Source organism: Pleurotus ostreatus (assembly GCF_014466165.1).
Source record: "Pleurotus ostreatus strain PC9 chromosome Unknown scaffold_6, whole genome shotgun sequence".
NCBI lineage: Eukaryota > Fungi > Basidiomycota > Agaricomycetes > Agaricales > Pleurotaceae > Pleurotus > Pleurotus ostreatus.
In genome coordinates, this window is record NW_023503161.1 from 1,188,187 (window position 1) to 1,213,582 (window position 25,396).

The 25,396-nt window shown below is 50.3% G+C and overlaps 14 protein-coding genes across 14 annotated transcripts; 8 read left to right on the forward strand and 6 right to left on the reverse strand.

Annotated features, from left to right (window-relative positions):
* Positions 1–176: 176 nt before the first annotated feature.
* Positions 177–2,050, forward strand: PC9H_008644 (uncharacterized protein; the record flags this gene model as incomplete). The annotated part of the gene is made up of 2 exons (XM_036778152.1): positions 177–1,372; positions 1,423–2,050. 2 exons carry the CDS (start codon positions 177–179, stop codon positions 2,048–2,050), a joined length of 1,824 nt encoding a protein of 607 aa, XP_036629580.1.
* Positions 2,051–2,385: 335 nt separating this feature from the next.
* Positions 2,386–3,668, reverse strand: PC9H_008645 (uncharacterized protein; the record flags this gene model as incomplete). Its single annotated transcript, XM_036778153.1, has 4 exons — positions 2,386–2,554; positions 2,610–2,911; positions 2,961–3,086; positions 3,147–3,668. The coding sequence occupies 4 exons, from the start codon at positions 3,666–3,668 to the stop codon at positions 2,386–2,388; spliced, it is 1,119 nt and encodes a 372-aa protein (XP_036629581.1).
* Positions 3,669–5,035: 1,367 nt separating this feature from the next.
* PC9H_008646 (uncharacterized protein) lies at positions 5,036–6,371 on the forward strand (the record flags this gene model as incomplete). The annotated part of the gene is made up of 7 exons (XM_036778154.1): positions 5,036–5,117; positions 5,170–5,211; positions 5,262–5,335; positions 5,390–5,492; positions 5,546–5,751; positions 5,800–6,094; positions 6,148–6,371. 7 exons carry the CDS (start codon positions 5,036–5,038, stop codon positions 6,369–6,371), a joined length of 1,026 nt encoding a protein of 341 aa, XP_036629582.1.
* A 722-nt stretch (positions 6,372–7,093) lies between these two features.
* PC9H_008647 (uncharacterized protein) lies at positions 7,094–8,474 on the forward strand (the record flags this gene model as incomplete). The annotated part of the gene is made up of 3 exons (XM_036778155.1): positions 7,094–7,458; positions 7,513–7,756; positions 7,830–8,474. The coding sequence occupies 3 exons, from the start codon at positions 7,094–7,096 to the stop codon at positions 8,472–8,474; spliced, it is 1,254 nt and encodes a 417-aa protein (XP_036629583.1).
* A 216-nt stretch (positions 8,475–8,690) lies between these two features.
* PC9H_008648 (uncharacterized protein) lies at positions 8,691–9,407 on the forward strand (the record flags this gene model as incomplete). Its single annotated transcript, XM_036778156.1, has 2 exons — positions 8,691–8,834; positions 8,883–9,407. The coding sequence occupies 2 exons, from the start codon at positions 8,691–8,693 to the stop codon at positions 9,405–9,407; spliced, it is 669 nt and encodes a 222-aa protein (XP_036629584.1).
* Positions 9,408–9,882: 475 nt separating this feature from the next.
* Positions 9,883–10,761, reverse strand: PC9H_008649 (uncharacterized protein; the record flags this gene model as incomplete). Its single annotated transcript, XM_036778157.1, has 5 exons — positions 9,883–9,902; positions 9,953–10,118; positions 10,169–10,371; positions 10,422–10,551; positions 10,615–10,761. 5 exons carry the CDS (start codon positions 10,759–10,761, stop codon positions 9,883–9,885), a joined length of 666 nt encoding a protein of 221 aa, XP_036629585.1.
* A 183-nt stretch (positions 10,762–10,944) lies between these two features.
* Positions 10,945–12,322, forward strand: PC9H_008650 (uncharacterized protein; the record flags this gene model as incomplete). Its single annotated transcript, XM_036778158.1, has 6 exons — positions 10,945–10,965; positions 11,034–11,246; positions 11,300–11,453; positions 11,949–12,069; positions 12,119–12,221; positions 12,278–12,322. 6 exons carry the CDS (start codon positions 10,945–10,947, stop codon positions 12,320–12,322), a joined length of 657 nt encoding a protein of 218 aa, XP_036629586.1.
* Positions 12,323–12,559: 237 nt separating this feature from the next.
* On the forward strand, positions 12,560–13,720 carry RAM2 (CAAX geranylgeranyltransferase alpha subunit; the record flags this gene model as incomplete). The annotated part of the gene is made up of 4 exons (XM_036778159.1): positions 12,560–12,789; positions 12,839–13,514; positions 13,575–13,618; positions 13,672–13,720. The coding sequence occupies 4 exons, from the start codon at positions 12,560–12,562 to the stop codon at positions 13,718–13,720; spliced, it is 999 nt and encodes a 332-aa protein (XP_036629587.1).
* A 662-nt stretch (positions 13,721–14,382) lies between these two features.
* Positions 14,383–16,284, forward strand: PC9H_008652 (uncharacterized protein; the record flags this gene model as incomplete). Its single annotated transcript, XM_036778160.1, has 9 exons — positions 14,383–14,450; positions 14,511–14,853; positions 14,910–14,962; positions 15,015–15,027; positions 15,140–15,310; positions 15,365–15,625; positions 15,684–15,860; positions 15,908–15,976; positions 16,033–16,284. The coding sequence occupies 9 exons, from the start codon at positions 14,383–14,385 to the stop codon at positions 16,282–16,284; spliced, it is 1,407 nt and encodes a 468-aa protein (XP_036629588.1).
* A 286-nt stretch (positions 16,285–16,570) lies between these two features.
* Positions 16,571–18,148, reverse strand: PC9H_008653 (uncharacterized protein; the record flags this gene model as incomplete). The annotated part of the gene is made up of 8 exons (XM_036778161.1): positions 16,571–16,804; positions 16,856–17,056; positions 17,104–17,172; positions 17,221–17,394; positions 17,477–17,725; positions 17,877–17,945; positions 17,999–18,089; positions 18,144–18,148. 8 exons carry the CDS (start codon positions 18,146–18,148, stop codon positions 16,571–16,573), a joined length of 1,092 nt encoding a protein of 363 aa, XP_036629589.1.
* Positions 18,149–19,275: 1,127 nt separating this feature from the next.
* HTB1_3 (histone H2B) lies at positions 19,276–19,885 on the reverse strand (the record flags this gene model as incomplete). The annotated part of the gene is made up of 4 exons (XM_036778162.1): positions 19,276–19,299; positions 19,358–19,482; positions 19,534–19,638; positions 19,696–19,885. 4 exons carry the CDS (start codon positions 19,883–19,885, stop codon positions 19,276–19,278), a joined length of 444 nt encoding a protein of 147 aa, XP_036629590.1.
* Positions 19,886–20,177: 292 nt separating this feature from the next.
* Positions 20,178–20,760, forward strand: HTA1_4 (histone H2A; the record flags this gene model as incomplete). The annotated part of the gene is made up of 4 exons (XM_036778163.1): positions 20,178–20,349; positions 20,406–20,535; positions 20,587–20,653; positions 20,710–20,760. The coding sequence occupies 4 exons, from the start codon at positions 20,178–20,180 to the stop codon at positions 20,758–20,760; spliced, it is 420 nt and encodes a 139-aa protein (XP_036629591.1).
* Positions 20,761–20,966: 206 nt separating this feature from the next.
* PC9H_008656 (uncharacterized protein) lies at positions 20,967–22,662 on the reverse strand (the record flags this gene model as incomplete). Its single annotated transcript, XM_036778164.1, has 6 exons — positions 20,967–21,212; positions 21,274–21,578; positions 21,626–21,829; positions 21,877–22,291; positions 22,346–22,602; positions 22,650–22,662. The coding sequence occupies 6 exons, from the start codon at positions 22,660–22,662 to the stop codon at positions 20,967–20,969; spliced, it is 1,440 nt and encodes a 479-aa protein (XP_036629592.1).
* A 428-nt stretch (positions 22,663–23,090) lies between these two features.
* Positions 23,091–25,339, reverse strand: PC9H_008657 (uncharacterized protein; the record flags this gene model as incomplete). The annotated part of the gene is made up of 9 exons (XM_036778165.1): positions 23,091–23,140; positions 23,189–23,360; positions 23,415–23,716; positions 23,771–23,933; positions 23,990–24,587; positions 24,640–24,668; positions 24,737–24,789; positions 24,848–25,155; positions 25,251–25,339. 9 exons carry the CDS (start codon positions 25,337–25,339, stop codon positions 23,091–23,093), a joined length of 1,764 nt encoding a protein of 587 aa, XP_036629593.1.
* Positions 25,340–25,396: the final 57 nt, after the last annotated feature.

The window sequence follows — 25,396 nt, forward strand, 5'->3', positions numbered from 1 at the left end:
ATCCCCACTGCATCACTAAGTTGAACTTTCAGTCCCCTCCGGCCTCCCTGAATATGATATCTAAAGATTCAGGACGTAATATTCTGGTCTTTACTCTGTGTTGCGGATATCGGCCGAACTGCTCCGCGATCATCGTTTTCTGAACTTCGTTCGAACACTCTACGTTCAATCGTAACATGACGAGCTCTCAGGCCCTGGGGCTCAGTGTACCCCCCTTTACGCCACACGCGATTTCAGTCTCTCTACCGACGTGGCAGGACAATGTCGACTACGAGGAAGGGAAGCCGAGAGTAAAGGATGCGATGGTGTGCGGGTATCCTAGGTTCTTCATCCATCCCAGCATCCAAAAGGTGGCCGACATCTGCCAGCAAAAGTTCGGGACTCCGGACGAGTTGTGCTTGTTGTTCCCCTCGAACAGGGTCGCGAGCGAGTGCCGCAAGTTCATTGAAGCCCGGTCATCTCTCGTAGGGCCTGCAATCTCTGCTCGTCTCACCCATTTTGTTTTCCCGGAGGCTGAACTGCATGTGGTGCTATTCCCAACAAACGCATACCCGATTGCCAAACAATTCTGGCAGCACGCTGGGCTTGGGATCTCAAGTAGATTGGCAGAGTTCTGCTTATCCGGTTTAGCGGAATCCTCTACACCACCCAAATCTCCCGAAGCTACCGCCCGCTTCCCGCTGAAGCCGTCCAATAGGCATTATTCGGTGAAGCCGCCAGCCAAAGAAGAGCTCGCTGCAGACAAGCTCGATAGCGATCATAGCACATATCTTGAGGAACGATATGGTCGCAACTTACCCCGCGAGCATGGGATGAACGCAAAGCGTGCATTGCGTCGCCGAATTGCGGGAGTCTTGGCGAACGACCCCCCTGAATGCAGTCGCGCGGGCGAACAGGACGTTGCTACGACAGTGAGCTCGAGAGGAGCGGATGTGACGGAAGAGGACGTGTATCTGTTGCCATCTGGGATGGCGGCAATCTGGTACGCTCACCAAGCAGCGCTTGCAGTGCGTCCAGCAGCGAAGAGCGTCTGTTTTGGGTTCCCCTATACCGATACCTTGAAGATCCTCGAAAAATGGGGCCCCGGGTGTTACCACCTAGGACGCGGCCTTGACGAGGATATCGATGAACTGGAAACCATCTTGGAATCTACGCGTATAGTCGCTCTATTCACAGAGTTCCCATCCAATCCGCTCCTTCGCTCAGCTAACCTCCCGCGACTGAGGGTTTTGGCGGATAAGCATGGGTTTTTGATCGTCATCGACGAGACTATCGGCAACTTCGTCAACGTTCGGGTGCAACCGTACGCTGACGTCGTGGTCAGTAGCCTGACGAAGGTCTTCAGCGGTTATTCCAATGTTATGGGCGGCAGGCATGTCATTTTGTGTTGACTTACAGTAATGAATGCTGAAGAAATAATAGCCTGGTCCTCAATCCACAAGGACGCTATTATGGCGTCTTAAAACGGTGGCTGGATGACAATTACGAGGATGTGTACTTCGACCAGGACGCCATTTTTATGGAACGCAACTCGAGAAACTTTAGGTCCCGTAGTCACGCCATCAACAGGAATGCAGAAACCATATGCGATTTCCTTCTTTCTCGCTCCATCGCTGGCGACGCTTCCTCGTCCTCTACGTCCTCTCGATCTTCAGCTTCGGCTCCGGTTATCAAAGAAGTTTATTACCCCAAATACATCACCAGGCACAACTACGAAACATGCCGTATCACCCAAGAAGGTGCAGAAGAGTCAGACGGGAAGGAGGAAGGCGGCTATGGGGGCCTATTCTCCCTCACGTTCACTACTCAAGAGGCTTCAGAAGCATTCTTCGACGCTATCCCTTGTTATAAAGGGCCGAGCTTGGGAACGAACTTCACCCTTGCGTCTCCGTATACTATTCTTGCACATTATGCGGAACTGGAATGGGCGGCCCAGTGGGGCGTGGAGAAGGGCCTCGTTCGCATCAGTGTTGGTATGGAGGACACAAAGGTGCTGCTGGAATGGTTCGAAAAGGCATTGCTCGCCGCTGAGGCTACCCTTCAGAAGTAATTCATCCCCCTAATCCCCAGTCTCTGCTGCCGTGTTCCCCGCCGATCATCACTTGATCCTACCCTCCAACAGGGTGGGCTCCATTTACTCAGCATCTTCTGCATTATTTCGCTTGTTCTCGTTTTCAGTATTGATAACCATCCAACTGGTACATTAACCACATATAAACGTCTTTCAACAGGACTGTATCGATATCATGTTCTAGACAAGTTGATCAAGTACAATTGTATTCATTTAGCCCTAAATGTACAAATCACCACTGAAACTGGGACCACGGCGATTAGACGAAGACGCGTATGGGAGCCGACGAATAAATACATAAGGCCCCTTCTCCCCTAATATGCAAGCTTCAGAAGATCAGACATAACACCCATGGCAGTAACAGCCGCCCCAGCACCCGCGCCCTGTATAATCAACGGTCGGGGACTGTACCGCTCAGAATGGAACATGATGATATTGTCTGAACCACCAAGAGACGTGGCGAATGGATGCGTCACCGGATACCTATAATACAACAATCGTTTAGTCATGTTCAAACAATCAACGAGTTAGCAAATACCTCTCCAGCCCAGCTTTGATCAGATTCTTCTCGACATCAATCACACCTACGAATCTTAGCACACTGCCGTCCTTTGCCGCATCTTGTCGTAATTTATCGAACTCTTCGTCGTATTTGGGGAGGTCTTGCACGAATACGTCACCGGATGCCGCGTTGGCTAATCCTTCTGGGACGAGAGAAGCGGTATCCACCGACGAGAAGCCTGCGGGGAGTTGCTGGCGCAGCGAAGGAATCAGACGAGACAGAATCGTCAGTTTCCGGGCTACGTCTGTCCCGTTTAGATCATCAGCGGGGTTGGGTTCCTTGCCAACACGATTAGATATCGTTCAAATGCCATAGTGAACCACATACTGTGTACCCTTTCTCCCGCGCAACCTTGACTACAGAAGAAAAGCTCGGTCCCTCTGTACTTCCCGTAGAGAACTGATTGAAGATGTAGCTCATCGTCCCAGAGAAGACACCTTCTATCTTCGTGACCTACAGTAAGTTTTTTAACGTTAGCTCAGACCCTTATGCAAGAACAAGAGCAAAGGTGACCTTGTCCCCCGTTGCCACCAAGTCCTTCAACGTCGAGATCACCGGTAGGCCTGCCCCGACAGTGGATTCATTTAAGAACCGAGCGCCAGTTTCGGAGCTCGCTTTAAGGATATCCTCGTATAGGTTCAATGAGCCAGAGTACGCTTTCTTGTTGGGGGTGATGACTTCGATGCCTAGTTTCAACCAGGTGGGATACAGGCTCGCAATATCATCCGACGACGTATTATCCACAATAACAACCTTCTGCCCTGGCTTCACTAGGCCTGATAACTCCCGGGTGATGAAGGGAGCATCAAAAGGAAGGCCTAAGGCAGATACCTCTGCTTTCAACTGCGATGAAGATGTTTTTGGGATCCCGTCAGGTTGGAAGATGAGGTTCCTCGAAGTGGCGAGTAGTACGATGCGGAATGGCGACGGGGCGGGGAAGCTCCATAGTTGGGAGACGAACTCGCTACCTACGAGCCCGACGCCTATCACTGCCACGCAGAATTGGAGAGGGGGCGATATGGATGATTGGGCCATTGTTTCCAGTGACCAGTGACTACTTCCAGTCTGAACTTTGAGGCCAAAGTGGTCCTCATCGATAGTTGTCCGACAATCCGACGATGGCGATTTAGCGATAGGAGCTTCAGGGACTCTCCTGTTGGTCCCCTTTTGATCGATTCAGCACTTACCCTTGAACCGAGAAGTAATATGGATCCCCGGGATGCGCCGGTACGCTCGCTGCGAAGTGCCATTTGCTGAAGCCAAGGTTATATATGTATTTAGCGACTATGAACTGAGTCTGGACTGTGTAAGCAACAAAATGAACTGAAATGTATAGGCCAAAAAATGAAACTGTTCTTTGGAACGCAACTCGAAAGCTCCTCTCAGGCGTGAGCCGGATGCGCGGACACGTTGAGAATCGAGACTTGAGCAACCTGAAGGCCGGACAAAATAAAAATAAACTTGGAGAGATAACTAGGTGCGCGAGGATTTCTTGCATTGTGTCGAAGGTTGCCTTTGTTGGAGTTATCACGCGTACAATGCCAGGACGAGATCTAGTACAGCAAGCACCCTCGAGTGCTCTCCAAGTTCGTTGAGAAGGTGACAACCTTCATCTCGTTGCATGGGCGCTTGTGAAGTTCAGTCCCTCGGCCGCGGAGTCAAGGAATTTAATCAACTCGCGTCAGTAAGGACATCGTTGTTTTCAAGCCTGTAGAGTTCTCTGCATTGCCATGTAAATAGCAATGGCCAAGGATAGAGGGTATGTAGCTGCACTCTGTCGTCCTACGGTAGCAAGAACGTTCATGGACGAGGGGACACCATGTGCATACTCTGCGCATGCAGCGCTCAGTCGAAGATGCTCGGAGCTGGGGTATGGTGGGGGGAATTGTGTAGGCATAGTATAGAGTACCCACTGAGTCGCGTCGAAGCGACGCATACCAAAGAAGTCGTCCAATCGTCCAGCAAAACTGACTGCTCCTCTCTTGAAATCTGGCAAAACCCTCTGGAAGCCTTCATTTCGAGATGAGTCAAAAGCTAAGCTGAAGGAGTATCTACCAGACGCGTGCAGAGGAAATCATGAAAACCTATCGATAGCGGACGCGACGAGAGTCTCTGTTTGTTGTTGTTTGCTCGGGCTACTACTCACGCACACTGGCAACAGTAACTTTCCTTGAAGTACAGTAACATAAGGGTTCAGTCGACTTCTTCTCCTCGTCGTTCCTTCTGCCGCAGTGAAATAATCAGGCTCTATACGCCACATCAGAAGCTACCACCCAGAACGCTTAAAGCCAAGGGGCACCCTGTCGTTGTGAAACGGGTTGACGCTGCTGTCGACTCGACAGTTACGTTAGGCTTGGTCCTCTTCTCCTGACATTCGGGGACACCTTTGACGACACACGACAATGTCCTCTGCGCCTGTAAACCCCCTCGAGGTACCACCCTATCAAGTACAATCCTTGATATCCGGTGTTGCGGATGCATTCGGTATGTCTCCATCTATTCGATTCAGATCTCCGTGACTTCTGAGCGTTCGCAGGTCTACCGTCTACCATTCAGGTTCGTTGTGCCCAGGCTCTAGGCAAGTTCACTTCCTTCGCATCATACCGCGTCGTCAACAAGGTTATCCAGGTTCAGAGATATATATCGGCGGGTCAGAAGGACAGCTGATCCGCTTCGCACTGCAAGCTGATAACCCTCATGAGGCAGGCATGTATCGTACGAAACAGCTGTTTTAGGCTCATTAGTTTGTTGCGCAGCTTCAATCATATCAGATCCTATCACATCAGACTCTACCATCAAATAAACCTATCGAAGAAATTGCCTTGATTCCGTCTATCTCTCGTGCTCTTGTTTACTCAGGTGAGCAACATACGAGATACTATCCGCTCCCTTCACTACAATCATTCTCACAGATAGACAGATTCATTTTTACACTCTCCCGAGTCTGGATCCGGTCCCACATACCATTATCAAGCCGATCAGAAATGTGGTCACTTTTGCTATTGACCATCAACATCTTCGGCGTCCTCCACCCTCTACTGAACCCGTGGAGTTCTGTGTGATAAAAAGAAGCTCTATCGCACTTTACAACATCCTAGAGAGGCTCACCTACCAGAAGGTCTATTCGCCTCTTGTTTACTGAATATCCGGCTAATCGGGCGTCCAGGAAATTCCTCTACCTCATCCTGTATTCCTGGCGCGTCGCTTCGGGCGAGCTCTTTGTGTTGCCGATCAGCACACGTACAGCATCGTCGACCTAGAAGATGCCTCGATCTTCCCCTTAATGCCGATATGCCAGACAGAGAGCGCGACACAACTCCGACCTTCGATAAACGTTGTCTCAGACAACGAGTTCCTCATCACTTCTTTCGCCGAAGGTGGTACTCTAGGCGTTTTTATCACCGGAGAGGGCATCCCATTGCGAGGAACTCTGCAGTGGCCAAGCTATCCACGATCTGTCTGTGAGGTCGTGGTTACCTCTTATTTACCTCTCAATTTGACATATTTCAATTAGGCCTTGATTACCCTTACGTAGCCTCGCTACTCCCCAACGATACCATTGAAATCCACAACGTGGACACGCAGTCCATTGCCCAAGTGATCCCCGCCCCAAGTGACTCCTCACCGACGCTCCATCCCTGGCTCAAACTTATATCGTGCTCCAATGGATACTTGGTTCCATCTGCGCAACGTTCAGATAAGATGGGGCTCACCTCTGTTCGGTTGTTCCGGGCTTGATTTACTGTGTCTGATCTTCGTGCTAGTACTGTTCTGGACCCATAATGCATTGTTTTATCTTGTGTCCCGCTACGCCACAAAAAATGCTCAGATGCAAGCATGTTCATAGCAACCTCTACGCATGGTCTTTGTAGGGCCGCCCGGGCTAATCCCCACTTGTCATTCAGTTCCTGATGCAATTAACGGCGAACTCGACCTCGCGAGGTACCACGGTTTCGCTGGAACGCCTATTGTGGACCAAACGCAGTTCCGCTAGGTAAGTAGCATCTGAGTCGGATCTGATTTGATATCTCCCTGCCCTTTTCTATTGGGCAGATCAAGATGGGGATAACGCTCGTTGTCGGAAATGATCGCTACTTATAAGTAGTGTTTGGAAGTATGTGCGTCGACCATGTGCCCTCTTTCGCGCTGTCTTAGCACGACCTACGACAATTGACATGAATACTGCTAGAACCGACGAAAGGCCATTCAGGATGGTATGCTATCTTGAAGACCTAGCGTTGGACACCCTCCTCCACATTTTTCTCGACCTGGTTCCATTCGATATCCTCTCAATTCGTCAAGTAGGCAGTTCCCCAAATCCTCGAATTCGATCTCACTTCTCTACACAGTGCTCTAAGAAGTTGTGCGCCGCCACCCAGGAGCGAATAGTCTGGGTGAAATCCCTTCGTCACTTCTGCTACGATTTTCACGTATGTGTGTCTCTCTTCCCTATCGAACACATGTCCGTCCGACAGTTGGAGCACGCTGTGACGGCCCCCACTCGTTTCCTACGACGTTTACTACAAGATCTCTCTGCCGGAAATATACGACCGGTGTCGACCCGCATTCTCTCGCCGCCTGATTTGACAAGCTCGCCCATAAACGACGTCAAGCTAGTGACTGGCGGACGTTTGCTCATTGCGACCGCAGCTGGGTACCAAGAGCTGCAGATATGGGACCTGGGCTTCAGCCCTGCATCGGTTATCAGCCCGAGACCTGTGCTAGTCAAACGTACGAACGGACGCATTCAAAAGGTCTTGGCCCAGACCACAGCGGACTCGCTAGGAATTATGCTCTTGGTCAATACGCGACTAGACATGCCACCGTGAGATATATCCTTACGATGCGTCTCTTGCGGTGAACTGAACTGGCCATGTAGACAGTCGCTTCTCGAAATATATGAAATGTATCCAGGGTCTTCTGATCCTGTCCTCCATCGTCTAGCTTCCTGGAAGTTCCCCAACGACGCTCTCAAAAGATATGCGTCGACTGTGCACATCTGCGGGCCTCACGTAGTTGCAGGTTACTTGACGCGCACTGGCGGAGGAGAGATGTTGGTTTGGAACTACATGGACAATACAGCGACCAAGTGGGACATAGACTATGTCAGTCACAGCGATGAAGTAAGTTATGCCTTGGCTTCAGTGTGAGAGCGCTACTCGGGGTTTTACTCACCATTCGTCCCACGATGGATAGATCAACGTTTATGATGGCCATATTATCCTAACCGGCGAGGACGCTATAACGGTATGGAAAATGCCAGTGCTGCATGCGCGTATTCCCGGCGTCGACGTACACAAAGAACAAGACCTCCCCTATACTTCCATCGACCACGAGGGCCTTAAAGCCGTGCATATTAGCCATAGGCAGCCACGTGGGCTTAACGGCCTCCACGTCGATGTGTTCGACCCATCAGATGATGGTCTGGCGCAACTTCGCCGGTACGTGGTGCTCCGGGCGCTGGGCGACGACACCACAATCATTGATCCAAGAGCGCCATCGATACACCCAGTCTTCCAAGGCGAGTCGCCAACATCAGAAGAAATCCAGAGTGACGAGGACCACTATTCTTCCGCTTGGATTAGCGATAGAGAGATGGTGATGGTCAGAGCAGAGCATGATGGCTACCTGGTTCATGCAAGCGTTATCGTGCTGACGGATCCCTTGGGGTCCCCAAGGAGCAAAGCTGCTCATGGACTTATCTGGGTTGGCCCCCCGGAAGAAAACTTCGACTTTGAGGAAGGCCCAAAGATTCCTCGATTCACATTCTGTCCAGTTTCCGGTCGTGTCTGCGTTATCGACGGCCATGAAATACGTGTCATGGATTATCTTTCGGTTTAATGACTCTGGGGCTATACCTCTGAATTTGCAACGTGCCATGTATTCTAATTCTTGTGGAATGTTCCGAACTCTTAGTCAATTCAATTAATGGTTGGACTAAGAGGGAGATCACGTGACGTCCCTGACACGCGCTGTGTTGTTTTATTTGTCGCTCATATAAATGGGTAACAGCGGGTAACATCAGATGAGTTTACTTCTTCATTCAAAACTACATCCATGTTCTTGCAACTTTTCTCTATTCTCGCCTTGTTCATTCTCCCTGGCTCGCTGGCGTGCGAAGGCGAATGCATCGTTGGCATCACCGACGCCTGGATACATAACATTACTCATGGACCACTCCGAAGTGTTGCCTTTGAATTCGTGCGTTCTTCTTGATCTGGAAAGTCGCCTGCTCAAGGGCGATACTAGCATGCCGCCGTTGAAAAGCTCGTGCCTTCCCCTGACAAAATCCCTGGCTACTACGGAACACCTCTACTAGAAGACTTCGCCAAGGGCGGCCTCTACGACAAGATGTCCGACGCGATCTTCCCCAGTTTCTTCCATGGCAAATGTGCCGACGCTCAAGGAAGCACCCCACCTGGCTGTCCTAACCCAAGTTGCTCGGTTGTCTGCGGCACCCCCGGATCGCTGGTATTCCATTACGACAAGCTGTTCTCTATCGCCCTTGGTGTTGCCCGCACTCACCTGCAGCAAGTCGTACTCAGACCTGATTCTCCGACGCGCAAGAAGATGGAAACACTACTGCTGCGGGAAGCTGGCGCTAAGCGAAGTTACATACGCGGTCGAGCGGGCTCGGCCTCACCCTCGAAGGACCTTCTGCAACGGTTTCACGGTTTGATAGACGCTATCCTCAAGGCGTTCACGATCGCATGTCAGAACGGCAGTTGCGACTGGGAAACGGAAATGAAGAGCTACATACTTACCTTCCCTTGATGGGACGCCTAAAAGTTTTTAATTGTACACCTAATCCATACCCTCTAATCTTATCTTCGCCATGTAACAACCACACTCCTACGCAAAAACGCCATAAAGAAGTGTCAAATCCCCTCCCATATAGTATTGTTGCAAACAGCGGGCAAACGTAACAGTCGTCAGCACCATGCATGTTGAAGCTGTCGCATTTCTTAGGTCAATCCAGTATATGATCTGCAAGATATAGCAACATTATCATACATACACACTTGTACGGATGGGAGAGGCGGCAATGCCCTGAACAGCTCCATCTAGCTACCACAAAGAGGCAACCTTTCAAAGCGACATTGCACCCGAATCTACTTCGATTTTTTTGGGAAATTTGAAGCATTGAGTTCAAGACTTGAAGTGTCGGTCAGAAAAGTAGAACAGACACAGGGCAAGGAGTAACGAGATAAATGATATTGAGGGATCGCAAGCACATCGAGCCGACATCTCAGTCATAGTCCCCTCCACCTACGTGACATCGTTAGCTGCAGAACTGACTCGAGAAAGCAAGGGTATACCTCCACCCATATCATCGCCGCCGCCATCGCCCAAGTTATCCATATCGTCACCCTCGCCATTGTCAAAGTAATTTTCGGCATAGTCGTTGTCGTATTCTTCGTCGACATCGTAATCCTCGGCCTCTGCTTGCGACCCAGCATCGGAGTGTTCGTCGCCGGATTTTTCCTTCGAAGGGAAAGTGTCAGTGTTAGCAGTGATGCTAGCGACGGGCGTACCATCTCGTCGTCGTCGTTCATTTCATCGAGGTTCATGCGCTTAGTTGTAGGGACGTTGGGAGCGGTGCCTTTGCGTTTCTTGCGAGGGTTGAAGTAAGCTTCATATATCTCTGCAGGGAAGAACGTCGAGTTGAAATGCTTCCTTTTGAGAGGCGGATGAGTGGTTGCGGTAGTCAGATATTTGTCAGAGTATCTAGGCAGATCTTCGTGACACCGTCAGCGCATGCATAGCTATTGAAGAAGACTGACTCACCATTCGAGACGACATTTTCGACGAGATAATATTCGGATTGGCGCAAACGGGTCTCAAAGCCAATTTGTAGTTCGTAGACCCTCTTCTCCGATGGTTTTAATGCCTCCAAGACGGGAAGCGGGTTCCTTGGCTAGGCGACAGCAAGCCAGTGAGCAAGATATCGTGGACAGGGTGCTCTATTCAGCATTCATACAGGGTATAGTGCAGTTCCTTCGCGAGACATAGTCTGAATATCGGCGAATGTGAGACCCATCGGGGGTAGTTCTCCTCGACCAAACCCCCCTCGACCACCACCTCGACCACCACCTCGACCACCACCACGGCCTCCTCGAAACGACATTGGATGGACTTTTGGAAGATGACTAGTGAGTAAAGGCTACTGCGGAGGTCGAACTTCGGGCGTCTATAATCGGAGCTCAAATTCATAGCCTTGAAAAAGGAAGAATGCCGACAACTCCCTCAACAGCCCTTTCTTCCAACCATCACAACTCTTTCTTCCTCAACTCCCTTTTTTCAGCGCACCATGGACAAGTCCCTTGACGAGGTTGGATTTCGCTGACTGCAGCCTACAAGAGAACGTGCCACTCAGCAAGTTTGTGATTTTCCCCTCAGATCATTTCCACCCGCCCTCGCAACGCTCGCCGTGGCTCCCGCCGTGGGTCTTCTGGTCGCGCTCAAATACTCGGGACGTCTGGCGTCAGCCCCTCTACTCGTGCGAGGGCTGCTCCAGTCACGAAAGTAGCCGCAGTCGCGACGCAGCCCCAAGTCTCTGACAGGATTATGGTCTCAAACCTGCCCCAGGACGTGAACGAAGCCCAAATCAAGGTACCTATCGAAATGCGCTTTGCAACGCGTACTGTGTTCTAAACCGAGACCAGGATCTGTTCCACTCCACCGTTGGCCCCCTTCGTGACGTCCAACTCTACTTTGACCATTCGGGCAGGTCGAAGGGCATGGCTCAAGTCCATTTCCAACGCAAAGGAGATGGAAACAAGGCTTTTGCGCAATACAATAACCGGTTAATCGATGGAAGTTAGTATCGCCTCACTCATATCTCGTCCCATTTTCTATCCTCAGATGCGGAGCGCTGTCGTACTTGGGATTCATTCGTCGGCCGTTGTATTTGTCATTGCATCGGAACTGGAGAGGAGAGGACTTGGGTGATTCCCTTCTGGGCGGGTCTCTTTGTCAGGTCTGATCAACCTCGGCAAAGTGCCGTGCACCAGAGTCCCCGACACGCACTGGTAGCGTTGTGTGCGCAAACCGGGGTGGCACGAGGAGGCACTGGGACATCGGTGGCAATGCGTGATGTCCATCTGCCAGGCTTGCTCTTTCCTTGGAGCCCATTCACCTATCGGAGTCCGACCACGGGTGACAGATAGCAATCGTGTCTGGTAACAAAGAAATTATCGTCTCGCCGCTCCTCCGTATCATCCTTTCTGCTATGCCTCCCTACCAATGAACAGCCAACTAATTGATGCCCGCTTCCTCCCTCCCTTATCCGACCGTCCATATACGCCTTTATAGAACGCCCGATGAAGATCGAAATCGTTGTCGACCCTTCTCGCCCTGCCGCTCCTCCATCCCTCGCTGCACGAGTCGCACCTGCTCCCGCTGCTAACAACGCTGCTCAGGCCGCTGCTCCAAGGTTCGTGGTTATCTAGCAACCTTGGCCATATTCTTACGTCACTTAGAAGACCTCGTGGCGCCCGACGTGCTCGAGGTGGCCGTGGCGGAGGCGGAGCCCGCAAGAACGAACGACCGGCTAAGTCTGTTGCTGACCTGGATGCTGAAATGGAGGTATGATGCTCATGCCACTTCGCCCAGTGAACGTCCTACTGAAGGAAGTACATTAGGATTACACTTCTGCTAATGCTCCGGCACCCGTTGCAGCTGCTTAGACTGTTGTTTTCTCTTAGTTTTTACGCTTGTTCTCCATTATGATACCTTTGTCTCTTTGTGTTGTGATTAGTATCTTGTGAGGTTCTAACTTTCACAGTTCCATTGCTATTTTTCGAAAGTCACGGGCATCGATCCTATGTGTCTGAGATGCTATTTAGAACAATAAGTTAATGACGCTCTGAAGTGGTTTAAGCTACGGACTTCTTTTGTTCCACACAACCTTTCTTTCTACGTCCATGGCCAAACCCACTAAACCATTGTACTCGTCGCTCGATGAATGGGTTGATGTTCAACCGTTAGAGCAATACGAGAAAGTCAATCCACTAGCACCAATATTCTACACAGACGAATACAAGGATGCGACATCGTACTTCAGGGGGATCGTGAAATCAGGCGAGATGAGTCCCAGGGTGCTAGATCTCACGGAACACATCATACGCCTCAACCCAGCCCACTACACAGCATGGTACGTATCTCAGCTCCATCAGACGAATCAATAATACGACTTGATACAGGCAATACAGATATCGGACGTTGATGAGTATCAAGGCCCCGCTTGATGTAGAGCTCAAGCTGATGGACGAGCTTGCCGTCAAGTACCTGAAAACTTACCAGGTCTGGCACCACAGACGGCTTATCCTTACGGAGACGCGCGACCCGCAGCGGGAGCTCGCGTTCGTCGAAGAGTCGCTCAGGGAGGACACCAAGAACTATCATACATGGTCCCATCGGCAATGGGTGTTGTCGCACTTCAATGACATCGATCTATGGCGCGGAGAGCTGGACTTTCTTGATACCATGTTCAATCAAGATATACGGAACAACTCGGCCTGGCACCATCGCTTCTTCGTGGTGTTCCAGTCGGGGGTCCGGGAAGGGGAGGAGGATAGAGAGAGGGTCGTTAGGCGGGAGCTAACGTTCACGAAACAGAACATCTCCTTTGCACCCAACAACCCTTCAGCTTGGAATTACCTCCGAGGCGTGCTGGAGTTCAATAAACTCCCCTTCTCGACCGTCACGACTTTCGTTTTTCCCTATACGCAGCCCACCGATCCCGAGGCGGTGGATCTCGTTGATCTGGATAACCCACCGCCGTCAAAACAGGCTGAATTACCATGCCCTGCGGCTATAGAGTTCCTTGCCGACATATACGAAAGCGAAGGAGGAGAGAGTCTTCTCAAAGCAAATCAGGTAATCTTCACGGGCAACTGCTCCAGTTTTTCTTGTTAATGATGTTCTACGTCGTTCTAGCTCTGGAAATCTTTGGCTGATGAACATGACACGATGCGAAAGAGGTACGCCCCCTCAAATCTCTCCCAAAATACGTTAAACACTGACATTTGCTCAGATACTGGGAGTATAGGATTAAAGAGTCGCTTCAGAAAGGCAGTACGTGAAAGCGAGTTGCATCTATAGGGATCAATGTACTATTTAGGTGAGGGCGGTGGTGATTGATGTACGATGGTATACAGCGAGTCTCTTCAATGAATGTTGACAACACCCTTTCGAGCACAACGCAGTTCGCAACGGTCAAGCAATTTGACAAGAAACCTAGTAGGCAAGCTGCAACTAGGGCTGTACGTGCTTATGCACGCTGCAATTTTAGGATGACAGCTTCAGGTATACTGCCGGAGAAGGGGGCAGCGCAATGCTAGGTCCGCTATAGGGAAATATGTCCCAAACGGTAGTTCAAGAGACCAATGCACAGCACAGCCGAAGCCGAGGCCCGCTGAATAGGTTGATAAAATCCTTTCGAGAACCTAAAATCGCCATTACCTTGCTCTGATACTACACGGTACAATGCTTCTGAACAGTGATCAAAGATCGATATTTGAACGGTCGACAGGGAACTATCTTTATATTGCGAACTTGCCCGTCAACGAAGGTATTCATCTTTTCATCAGTGCTTCTCACAGCAACCATCACGATTATCTGCCGCCAGAGATGACAACTGGTAACATCGCAGAGCAGTGCACCGCCGCAAGGTCAGCCGGATCTGGGAGCTTGCATAAAAGCTTGAAGAGTAATTGCATACTGGTTCCGGCAACTCAGACGCACCATGGGCCCCGTCATGAACCACCGCGTACCTCACAGGGGGAGGAAGTCACTGAAGCAACCTGCGGCCAGGTAAGAGATGTACTGCAGCCCAGCGGGAGTGACAACTCATTCCTGTACGACGGCCGACAGCGGCCAGCAGGAGGGCTCAATTACGCCCGGTTTGTTACGATACGGCAAGGCCCAATCAAGCACCGGGGGGCTTGAGGTCCTACCCACCGCTCCTTTCACAAGTCCGAGTCCTTCGTCGGGAACGAACGCTCGCCCGAAGCTAGAAATTCTCGATCTCAGCAAAGCGCAGATACCGGATTCATCAACGGTCAGCGTCCCCGATCTCGGGACAATCGTAATCGAAAACGCGTCCTCGAAGTCATGGGGACAGCTAGTCATTTTGTTCAAGTGTAGGACTCGCTTCGCGAATGCTTGTACGGGTGGGCAACTGTTAGACACCCCAGGGGAAGGTTGTATATATAGGGTAAGCCAATTTCTTGTCTACGGATCATTGGTTCTACTCTCTGAGACCTCTTCAAGAACACCATTACCCTACTTCTAAACAGCATGATGCACAATAATCAACTGACAGAGTAGGCCGTTCTTTCTACCGTACCTTGAGCCGACTCTGAATGATCCCTGCAGCCTCCGGTTCAAGGTACGCGGTTTGGATCCACTGAGGAACCTCATTGAAGCTCCGAATACCCGTTTGCAACTACTCGAGGCATGTCGCGATGATCTCCTAGCTGAAGCGCGCTCATGTTCTTTAGATGGCAAATACATTAAGCATCAACAACTCCTCGTTGGTTAATGCACTTCGTGCGGATGATGAGGAAATTCATAACGTCCTCGGGGTTGTTCTCTTGACACCGGAACTAACCAGCCGTGCGCTCGAGTTGAGGGACTCCGAGGCCGAGACTCTGCTAGATCTCCTACAGAGTGTAAGTAGTGACTGCGATCAAACTGGCCTCATCGTTGTTCACGCTTCGCCTTAGATGCTTGACAAAGGCTTTCTGTTCAATATCTTGGACACCGAAACTATTCGAAAAACTCATAATCTGATCTATCGGCTCTCCAAAGCGTGCGGAATATTCCCCTCGTCAGTCATGGTCGAGGATGTCGTCAATGTAGAGCCAACGGCCGTGAATGGTGGAGGATACGCTGACATTTTTCGGGGCTCCTACCAAGGAAAGCCAGTAGCGTTGAAACGCCTGCGCATCTTCTTGAAGGGGCACGACAGGCATGAGGCCCACAAGGTAACTGTCACTCCGTTCTTGGATTGGAGCATCTGCCCAAGGTTGACGGCGGTAACAGGCAGTTTGCCGGGAAGCCCTTCTCTGGAAGAGGGTCCAACACAAATATGTGCTCCCTTTCCTAGGGATCGATGGGACCACGTTCTCTCCATCAATATGTCTCCTTTCGCCGTGGATGATCAATGGAACCATTAATGACTTTATGAAAGAGAACAAGGATTCTCTCCTGAAGCAGCATGTACGTGAGCAGCCCAATATCCGTTGCCCCGACTCACACTTCCTCAGATATTCGAAATAGCAGAAGGACTGGAACATCTTCACGGGCATAATATCATCCACGGAGACCTACGCGGGGTGAGTATTACCCTGCTGTTGGAAGTAGGTTAATAGGTGACCCATCATCTAAATAGGCAAACATCCTCATGGACGCCGATTGGCACGCTCGGATAGCAGACTTTGGACTGGCAGCACTAGCGGAGACAACATTCTCGGATGAGAGCTCCCCTGGCACTGGCGCTGTTCGCTGGATGGCTCCAGAATTATTTGAGCCATTCCAGGGCTTGGGAGTGGAATCGGGAAGAACCAAAGCTACGGATGTATATTCGTTTGCTTGCACTTGCGTCGAGGTTCGTGTAAATTCGGTTCCTGTCTCTCCTTTATAATTAGGTGTCGTTCTCCAGCTCTCCACTGGTCGCCCGCCGTTCCACCAACAACGGAACAGTGAAGCTGTACGTTACATGCCGAAGACAACCAGAATTGATCTGCTTTCTTCTGCCATGAGCAAGTATGGGAGCCAGAGGGTTGTGGATTCGGGACTGCTGAGCGTTGTCCGGCAGTGTTGGGGGCACGATCCTTGTAGTCGACTTACTATGACCCAAGTAGTTGGAATGTTGCAGGTTGCAGCGTAATGAACATCATTGATACAAAAGTACATATAATGGGTATTCATTAACGGCTTATATGTATATTATTCAACGGGCCCAATCTTTCGACGACCTCGCTCATATGTGGTCGATGGGAGGCATTGTGCGCCCAGCAGTCGGTGATGATTCTCTGCACTTCGGGGCTTGGAACCTTCCCGGCGGGGCAGGTCGAGAAGTCCGGCCTCTTTTGTTTGAGAACCATGGTACCGACAAGCTCATCCCGTAGAACCCCGTTGAATGGACGCTGTCCAGAATAAAGCTAGAGACGTCTTAGTCAGGACGCGTCTCAGAAAAGGTCATATATACATACTTCGAGACAAGTACACCCGAACGAATAGACGTCACTCGCCGTTGACCTTGGGGACGATCGCGACCAGGACAGCAGCTCCGGCGCCATCCATCGCCTAGAGCCCCCACGGCTCGCCACCTCGCCGAACTGTGCAAGCACCGCGAGACCGAAGTCTGCTATCCGGACTTGCCCATTCCAGTCCACCAGTATATTCGTCTGCTCCTTTATGAGTACATGGGGAGGTGATGCGCAGAATTTAAAGTACTCACCCCACAAAGATCGCCGTGGACAATGCCGAGATGGTGGAGGTACGCGACGCCCGTTGCGATAGCATAAATCTACGTTGATAGTCAGCTACTGTTCGGACTGAAGGCGATGCAACGTACATAGCGGAGCGGATCTGCAGGGTAATCTCGAAGAAAGGTGTTGATTGTGTCGCACGTCCATGGCGACACCATGCACACGTCTGGCTCAAAGTCGGCGATGTCGGCAATACCCAGGAAAGGTAGGACATGCGAGTGGCGCGCGCTGCGCCACAGGAGAGCCTCGCGATAAATCATCTAAAGCACCTCTGGTCAATGAACGCTTACTACGGAGCGAAATGCTGATCATCGGCTTGCGTAATTTGTGCGCGATATATACCTTAAAATTAGTGGGCAAATTCCCGCGAAACCTCAGTCGTTTTATAGCAACGGCAGTGTCCTGATATTTCCCGTAGTAAATGTCTGAAGATCCTCCACCGCCAACAGGGCTCCGACTCAGTATATCGACGTCTTTGATGGCAAGGCCCGCTGCAACTTGGTTGCAGGCTGAAGCCAACCGAACCACGAGCGTAATCGCAGAACGAAGGGCCACAGGACCGTTTTTGTGCAGTGCTTCGCCGTCAAGCATCTAGCGCACAATATCAATATCAAGATCCAACATCAGGGAAAGTGGAAGCCGTTTCAACCTCTTGTAAGAAATCAAGCACTGCCTGTGCTGGAGGACCTCGCAGTCGGAGAACCTGATCTGTGAGTTCTTCGGTCTTTGCAATCAGGCATACGATGGCACACATATTTTCCTCGTCATCGCGTAATTCCTCCGCAAGTGAAACCTTGAGTGCCAGCGCAACCTAGAGTCGTCGAGATGAGCCACAAACAAAGATCCTTGTAGTCTGCATATTACCGAAGTGACGAACTCCCGGGTGGCTAACCCTTGCGTCAAGCTCGCAACTAGCTCCAACGCTATGAGATCACATCGACGTTGCTTCAGGTCCCTTCAAGGGAACGAATCAGTTATCGCTGTCGGGAGGACAAGCAGACTAACGCACTGCATCGTGCTGAACTCGCACTTCTCCTCAGCCACCAAAATAAGCAAGTCTATGCAATGCTTCAAACAAAGGTCAGCCGATGATCCGAAATGCAAATGCGGGGGAATAGGTACTTCGAAGAGATAATGAGGCGACTCGTCGAACGGGAGACTGATCGTGGGTCTATTGGGTAGTTCGTTTGATGCATTAGGCGCGAGCGAAAGGTAGGTGGGTTTGAGCACGATTCGTCTTCATCGGGAGAAAGACATTCGTTCGAATCCTCAATCCAAGAGGCCCATTCAGAGAATGAGGAGCGACGTTGAGGGATGCATAGGAGCATGATAAGGGGGCTATGGGTAATAGTGATGGACATGTCGACGAAGCCTCATGCACTTAAATCGAAACACCCAGGCTGATTGACATCACGATTGACGAACGCTTGGGTCATATTCATCAAGCCCATGATCCACACCTCTATTCGAAGTACGTGAGATCAAAGCTGTGGAGGCAACAGATGTCGGCATATTGGCTGTACCGGCGCGCGAGAAAAGCATGAATAATCACGTCAATGGTTGCAAAACGTGGAGACAAAGAATAAGACAGAGATGATAGACGCAATTCAAACTCACATGAACATGGAAGAAGTCCTGGTATGTAGAAACTCATACCCAGGAGACAATCTGGAACACAAAGTGCCTTGACTTTTCAAGATAGACGAGCTTCTCCCTCTGGGTAAGTATTTGGTTTGTGACAAAAAGCGTGGGGAGAGTGGGTACGCGCTCTACAACCCAAGTTCGTAGCATGCTGAAATTGCGTTAACAAGTTTGACCAGTCGGCGAAGTATGAGCGTCTGAACTTTCCACGGCACAAGCGCTGCGTGCAATTGAGGGCTTCGAGTACAACCTGGGTTGATACACCAATCGACGGAGTCGGACACTCATGCCTTCCAAAGTAGATTGAACGCCAATTCACTCAGTGCCGCCACTGCGAAATCTTAAACGGACGAGGAACACTTACTACAGTCCTTTCATATTTGATGATATCATGATTATATTACACAACACGACACTTGATGGACAATGATGGCGGTAGGTAGGCTGAAATACACTGTTGTACAGAGAGGGAAAAAGCAAGAATCAGGCAGTGGGCTACATCATTTCGCGCCTGCTGATGAGAACTATCGTGCATATCAGCGAACGAAGCTCAGTAGGCCGCATTATGCACTTTGCACTAACCTTGGTCACTGATTTTGTGCCTTCTGAGATGGCGTGCTTGGCCAATTCACCGGGGAGAATCAGTCGGACGGATGTTTGTATCTCGCGAGACGAGATTGTTGATTTCTTGGAATATGCGGCAAGTTCTGCAGTGAATAACATCAGTAGCTGCCTAGCAGATATAGGTGTAAACTTACTTGATGCTTCGGTGGCGATACGTTCGAAGATATCATTGACGAAGCTGTTCAGGATGGCCATAGCCTTGTTTGAAATACCAGTATCCGGGTGCACTTGCTTCAGAACTAAAGGGGCGAAGTGAGCTACGACTCTATTGATGAGAGTGACTATTAACGACGTACCCTTGTAGATATACGAGGAGTAGGTCTCCTTGCGGACCTTGCGTCGCTTCTTCTTCTCGCCGTCTGCAGGTGCGGCTGCCTTTGATGTCTTTTTGGCAGCTTTGGATCCCTCTGACTTTGCAGGCGCCTTCGAGGCAGTGGCGGACGACGCCGGGGCTTTACCAGCAGTAGAAGCAGGTTTGGGGGCCATTTAGAACGTCTTTCGAGCAAAGTTGGAAATTCGGTTGGGCGTGGGTGGTGGTTAGGATGCAGGAAACGAAACGAGTGATTCCAGAGATATATATAGTGGCACGTGAGTTTGCGTCTGTTTGGCTATAACGCGCCGGTGGCGACGCGTCTATGTTGATCAACAAATCTGCGCGCCAAAATAGTATAAATAGGAGCCATGTCGCACGCCATTGACTTTTCCCTTCTCTATCAGCAACACCCACCACCACCCACCACTTTCTTAAGTCCCCTTTTCGACTCACTCTATAATCGCAATGTCTGGAAAAGTCAGCGGAAAATCGAAGTCTGGCAAGGCCGCTGGTGGTGAAGGAGCCTCGAAATCGCAATCCCGCTCGTCTAAGGCCGGCCTTCAGTTCCCTGTTGGTCGTGTCCACAGACTGCTGAAGAAGGGCAACTACGCCCAACGTGTCGGTGCTGGTGCTCCAGGTGAGCCTCTTCGACATGATTTGGCGATATAGCATCTACTAATCAGTGAAAATCAGTCTACCTCGCCGCTGTTCTTGAGTATCTCGCAGCCGAAATTCTTGAGCTGGCTGGAAACGCCGCAAGAGATAACAAGAAGCACCGTATTGTACCCCGTCATTTGCAACTCGCTATCCGTAACGATGAAGAGTGGGTTTATTTTTTGATGTTTTACTACTCGATATTCACAGCCAGTGATAGGTTATCGAAACTCCTAGGCGACGTTGTCATTTCGCAGGGTGGTGTTGTACCATTTATCAACCCCGAGGTATGTCAAACTATTTTCAAATAATCTTGTCTTTTGCTGATTCGTCGGCCTTCCAGCTTCTTCCCGGAAAGACAGCCAAAGGCAAGAAGGATGCCGATGATGTTTAATCTCTACGTCTTTCTGTCTGTTCTAGATATTTATTGGCTATTTTGTCTGTAATTGTACCATCATATGTCCTTAGCCATTCAAATTCACATATGTTGTGGACCTAATGCATCCTCGAACCCCTCCGTGGTATAGTCGTGAATGAAATATGTAGTATAAAAAGGATGGGAAAATAGCGACGACAATGATGCGGTGCTCATGAATTCAACTACGTAGTAATCTCTTTTTCCTTTCCTTTTCTTGACGGCGGCGGGCCCAGTGTTAGGTTAGGCGAGCTTGTCATTGGGGATGAAGAAGATGATACAATACGCCGGGTGCTTTTAAGAGATGGAGAGAGGCCATGAGAAGCAACTGTGGGGCTACCCGGGAGAGATGCGTTTTTCGGCGGAGGTGTGTTATCGGCGCCAGCGGATGATTCCGTGAGTAGGAATTCTACCCATAGGCGGGAGAATGACTGTTAAACGTCGAGAGATTAGCGTACTAGAGTAAATAGACACATAAGGTTGAATGAATACCTCTGTCTCATCACTTTTCTCAAGCTCGGCTTTGGGTGCGGGAGTTGGTGATCTACCCCATAACATCCCCGACCCACTAACTGGAGTGTTGGTCCGCTGTAGGCCCGCTTTCTCTCGTTCGGCATCGGACCAAGAAAGAACTGTCGCAAGAAGACCAAGCATCTCGAAGCGCTTGGCATCTCCTCTGGGGGTTGTGAGGAAAGAAAGCAGCACGTTGGAGACGAGCCGTCTATCAACGTTGACTTCTGATGAATTCCTTCTGAGCCGCCGCAAAGCCTCCATCAGATGCTCATTGATGATGACAGCTAGAAAAGATGAGTATTATGCAAGTAGGTTTAGGCCGCCTTCGTACCCTCGTGCCGTAGCTTCCCAATGAGAAGGTTCTTCTCCTTTACCTCTTTCTCGAGGTCGTGGACACGAGATGATGATGATTGTGTCTCTTCTAATTGAAGCTCTGCATTCAACGCTCTGCTCTTGAACTCGGCCAGTGCTTGCGTCGTCTGCGTGAGTTGCGCTTCGAGCTCCTTGACAGCTTGGCGGAGTTCGTGGTCCTTGGCTGAGGAGAAATAAGATGAATGGCCTCGTTTGAAGATTGAACCCTACCAGCCTGGAAATCCTGCAGGACAGACTGCAAATTTGCGGATTTCTCTTTCTCAGCCTCCAATTCAGCGTAGAGCCTCTCTGAATTATCCCGTTCGTGTTCCAAGTCCCTTTCATATGCTCTAGACTCCTCTGCCGCTAGCCTCTCTTGTTGTGCAGTACGTTCCCATTCGTCACGCTCCATCCGACACCTTTCAAGTTCTGTCTGCGCCTCCCGGAGTTCGCGCTCGCGAAGCATAGACTCTTGGGTACTTTCAAGGAGGGTCCGACTTCGTACGTGGTCCAGCTCAGAGTGAGCACGTTCCGCTTCGTGATTCGATGCGACCAGCTCTTCCTTGAGAGTTTCTACGGTCGAAGTCAAGTCTTCGTTCTGCGCCGTAAGTTGCTGCAATAGTTGCTCCCTTCGATCTAGTTCTTCCTAGCACGCAAGTGTAAGTGAGGAGCACGCCTCAGAGATACCATTGGAACCCACCGCATCTTGCTTGAGTTTGTTCCCCAAAGTCGTACGCATTGCCGTTAATTTCGCAAGCAGGTTGTTGTATTGCGTGGCCAATGTCTCCTTCTCTTCCGTCGTCCGCTGCAGCAGCTCCTTCAACGCCTGGATCTGCACCTGCGCCTGCGAGTCGCCATCCGTATGTCCATTAGTGGAAGGGGCTAACTTCGGAGTGGATGGCGGCGATGTATTCGTCTCACTGTCCAGTGAACTGCGCGGCTCAGTTGAACTCGAGCCTGAAGGAGAGTGAGTAACGACTGATTTGGGTATTCTCGACACGTACTGCTCGGCGTCATGATGGGCGAACTGAATGAACGATGCGCTGGACTGGCGAGTGCATTCGGCGGCTTCGAACTCAAAGAGAGATAGAGCATGGCTAGTTTCTCACGGTCCCTATGTACTTATGTTCCTTGAAGTACTCATTCCAAGAAGTAACCTCTGGTCAGACGGTATAAGGCTAGTAGCTCAATTATTGCTCGCTCAGCTACGGATAAAGTATTTGATGCTGGAAGTCAATTTGCGCTCAATACTCGAGCCGTGATTTGGATTGAAGTTGCTCAGCCGTGTACCACCCTGGGTGTAAATTGATGATCCATTAATTCATGTTATTCACCGTTGACCGACTTTACTATACGCAAAGAAATGAAGATGATTTATTTAGTTATATACGTCCGCGTGAGCTATTATAAGCTATATTAACGAGGCTATCCGCGGGCTCTCCCATCTATGTATTTATGTTTGCGTAGGCAAGCTGAACCTTGGAGAGCTGTGTGTCTGTACAGTGTCAAAACATGCCTCTCCCCAATAGATTTGAAGACATACCCATGAAGCTGGATTGTGCGGTAAAAGCGCCCATGATTTGGATACAGACCTCGACCTCTGAACGCCGTTGTAACTCTTCATCGGAAGGATGGCCTTGAGTCCACACCGCCCTGTTGACTTGTAGGCGAACGATCTCGTGCATGATGACTTGACATGCCATGGGCCATACAACCTAGCACAAAGTCAGCAACGAGTTCAAGGAGTGACACAAGGAGGGACCACTGACCGCCATAATTGGATTGACAACTCCCAACTGTAGGAGCAGAGGGTTATCGGCCGAATTAATGATGCGTTGGGCCGCAGAGATGCATCTTTGAAGAGCGGCTTGGTCCTGCTGGGAAAATGGTGCATTTAATTTTATGACGGTAGCATCTACTAATGCATGAGTGACGACAGCTAATCGCATAGATGGGAAATTTGAGTCGAGTATTGGTGTTAGACTAGGAAGCTGGCTTCTAATGCTCTCTACTAGGATTGTAAGAGTGTCGAGTTCCCTTGACATAGCTTCTGCATCGCCGATTTGGTCAGCTAGATGTTCCCGGTAAGCGTTGTAGTCCAGAGTAGATAGGTAGTTTCACCCACCCGATGTGAATCGTGCCGAGAGGTTCGTAGCCCGTTCAAAGAGAACGGATGTCTTGGTGAATAGAGCAGGAAGGCCTGAGCCGGCTATACTTTGATCTTGATCTCCAGCCAAGTAACGGCGGACAATATCATTCGAAGCAAAGTCTAGTTCGCCACCGACCGGCTGTCCATCAATCCGTTAAGACGACGTACATACACTAGAACTTAATAACGACGTACCCTACGTTCTCTATCTACTTCTGACGGCCAAGGGATGTTGATTTGACTGGTAACGTCGAACGAAAGCGATATCGGAGTGCTGAGGGAAGCGGACCATAAGTTATGGAGAGCGTAAACGGCCCAAAAAGCAGCAATCCTCTCGACAATCTCGCTTTCGTCGCTTGGGGGAGGAAGCTGGGTCTGAGGGGCCTCTACAGCGACGTTTCCTGAGACGATCTCTAGTCTATGCAGAGAGCATGCCGCCGCGAGGGAGCACGCATTGCTTGCATGGTGTCTAGCCTCTAAAAATCGCGCATTCCGGAAGAAATAGTTCGAAAGGAGTATCTCGACTTGTGTTCTATGTATGACATGATGCGGGTGCGTGTCGAACGCCATGGTAGCCGTCGCTCGCAGCGCGTCTGTGAGGAGCGAGCTTTCGAGCTGCGAAAATCCCCCTTGTTGAGAAAGGGTATGGCCTATCAAATATGCAGTTGCGAGCAGAGAGGGGGAAGGCCGGGAATGGTCACCCAATGGTAAGGGTAGCATGGCAGATTGCCTAAAGCGCTGCCTGTCTAAGAAGAAACCAAACTGCGACGCATGGCTCAGGAAACTATCAAGTCTGTAAAGTACCTTATAAATTGGGTCGTTGCTTGCAGAAGAAAACCACTCACAATGCTTGTCTTTCTTGTTGTGGAGGCTCCTGCGTGTAAATGATGCGTCAGTAACCTGAACAATCACTTTGAAAGTTTGTCTCTGTTATAAAAATACCTCTAGCTGGCTTTCCAAAGAGCCGGCCCTTTGTTGAATCGAAGAGCTTATCCCTAGAGTGAAGTGTTGATGTTAGCCCATGGCTTTCGCTCGTACGAAAGTGGGACATACGGCTGCTTATAGACGGCGCGGAGGGTTGAAGATGACCCGGACTTCCTGGATAGCTCGAAGTGCTTCCGATAGGGTCGTCGTATGGTTGATGCAGCACAATGCCAGGCGCGCTACTCTGTCCGCTTTCAGACCGCTCAAGTTCTTCGATGCGGGCGTTCAGGTCTGCGATCGTGTCTTCCAGGATTTGGGTCCTAGTGCGGGTAGGATCAATGTACTCGCAGGGGTCGCCAAGCCTTGTGGCCCGAGTGCACTGACCACAGATAGGTCTGTCCCCATCGCATCGCTGAATGTAGAGGTGAACGGCAGACCTACGGGATGAAATGCAATTGTCACATACGATTTTGCGTTTTCTAATGATTGCTCATTAATACCGCATCTGAGGCATCAACTATTGATGACCTACCTGCAATTAGTGCAAGCTTGCCCTCGAAGTAAATGACCCTGATCGCTTTGTCTAGAGGTAGATGCGTGTCTGTAGTTGTGGCGCGACATTACTGGATGCTTTGCTGAAGGTTGAATATAAGGACTGGAACGTGAGTAGTAAGATAT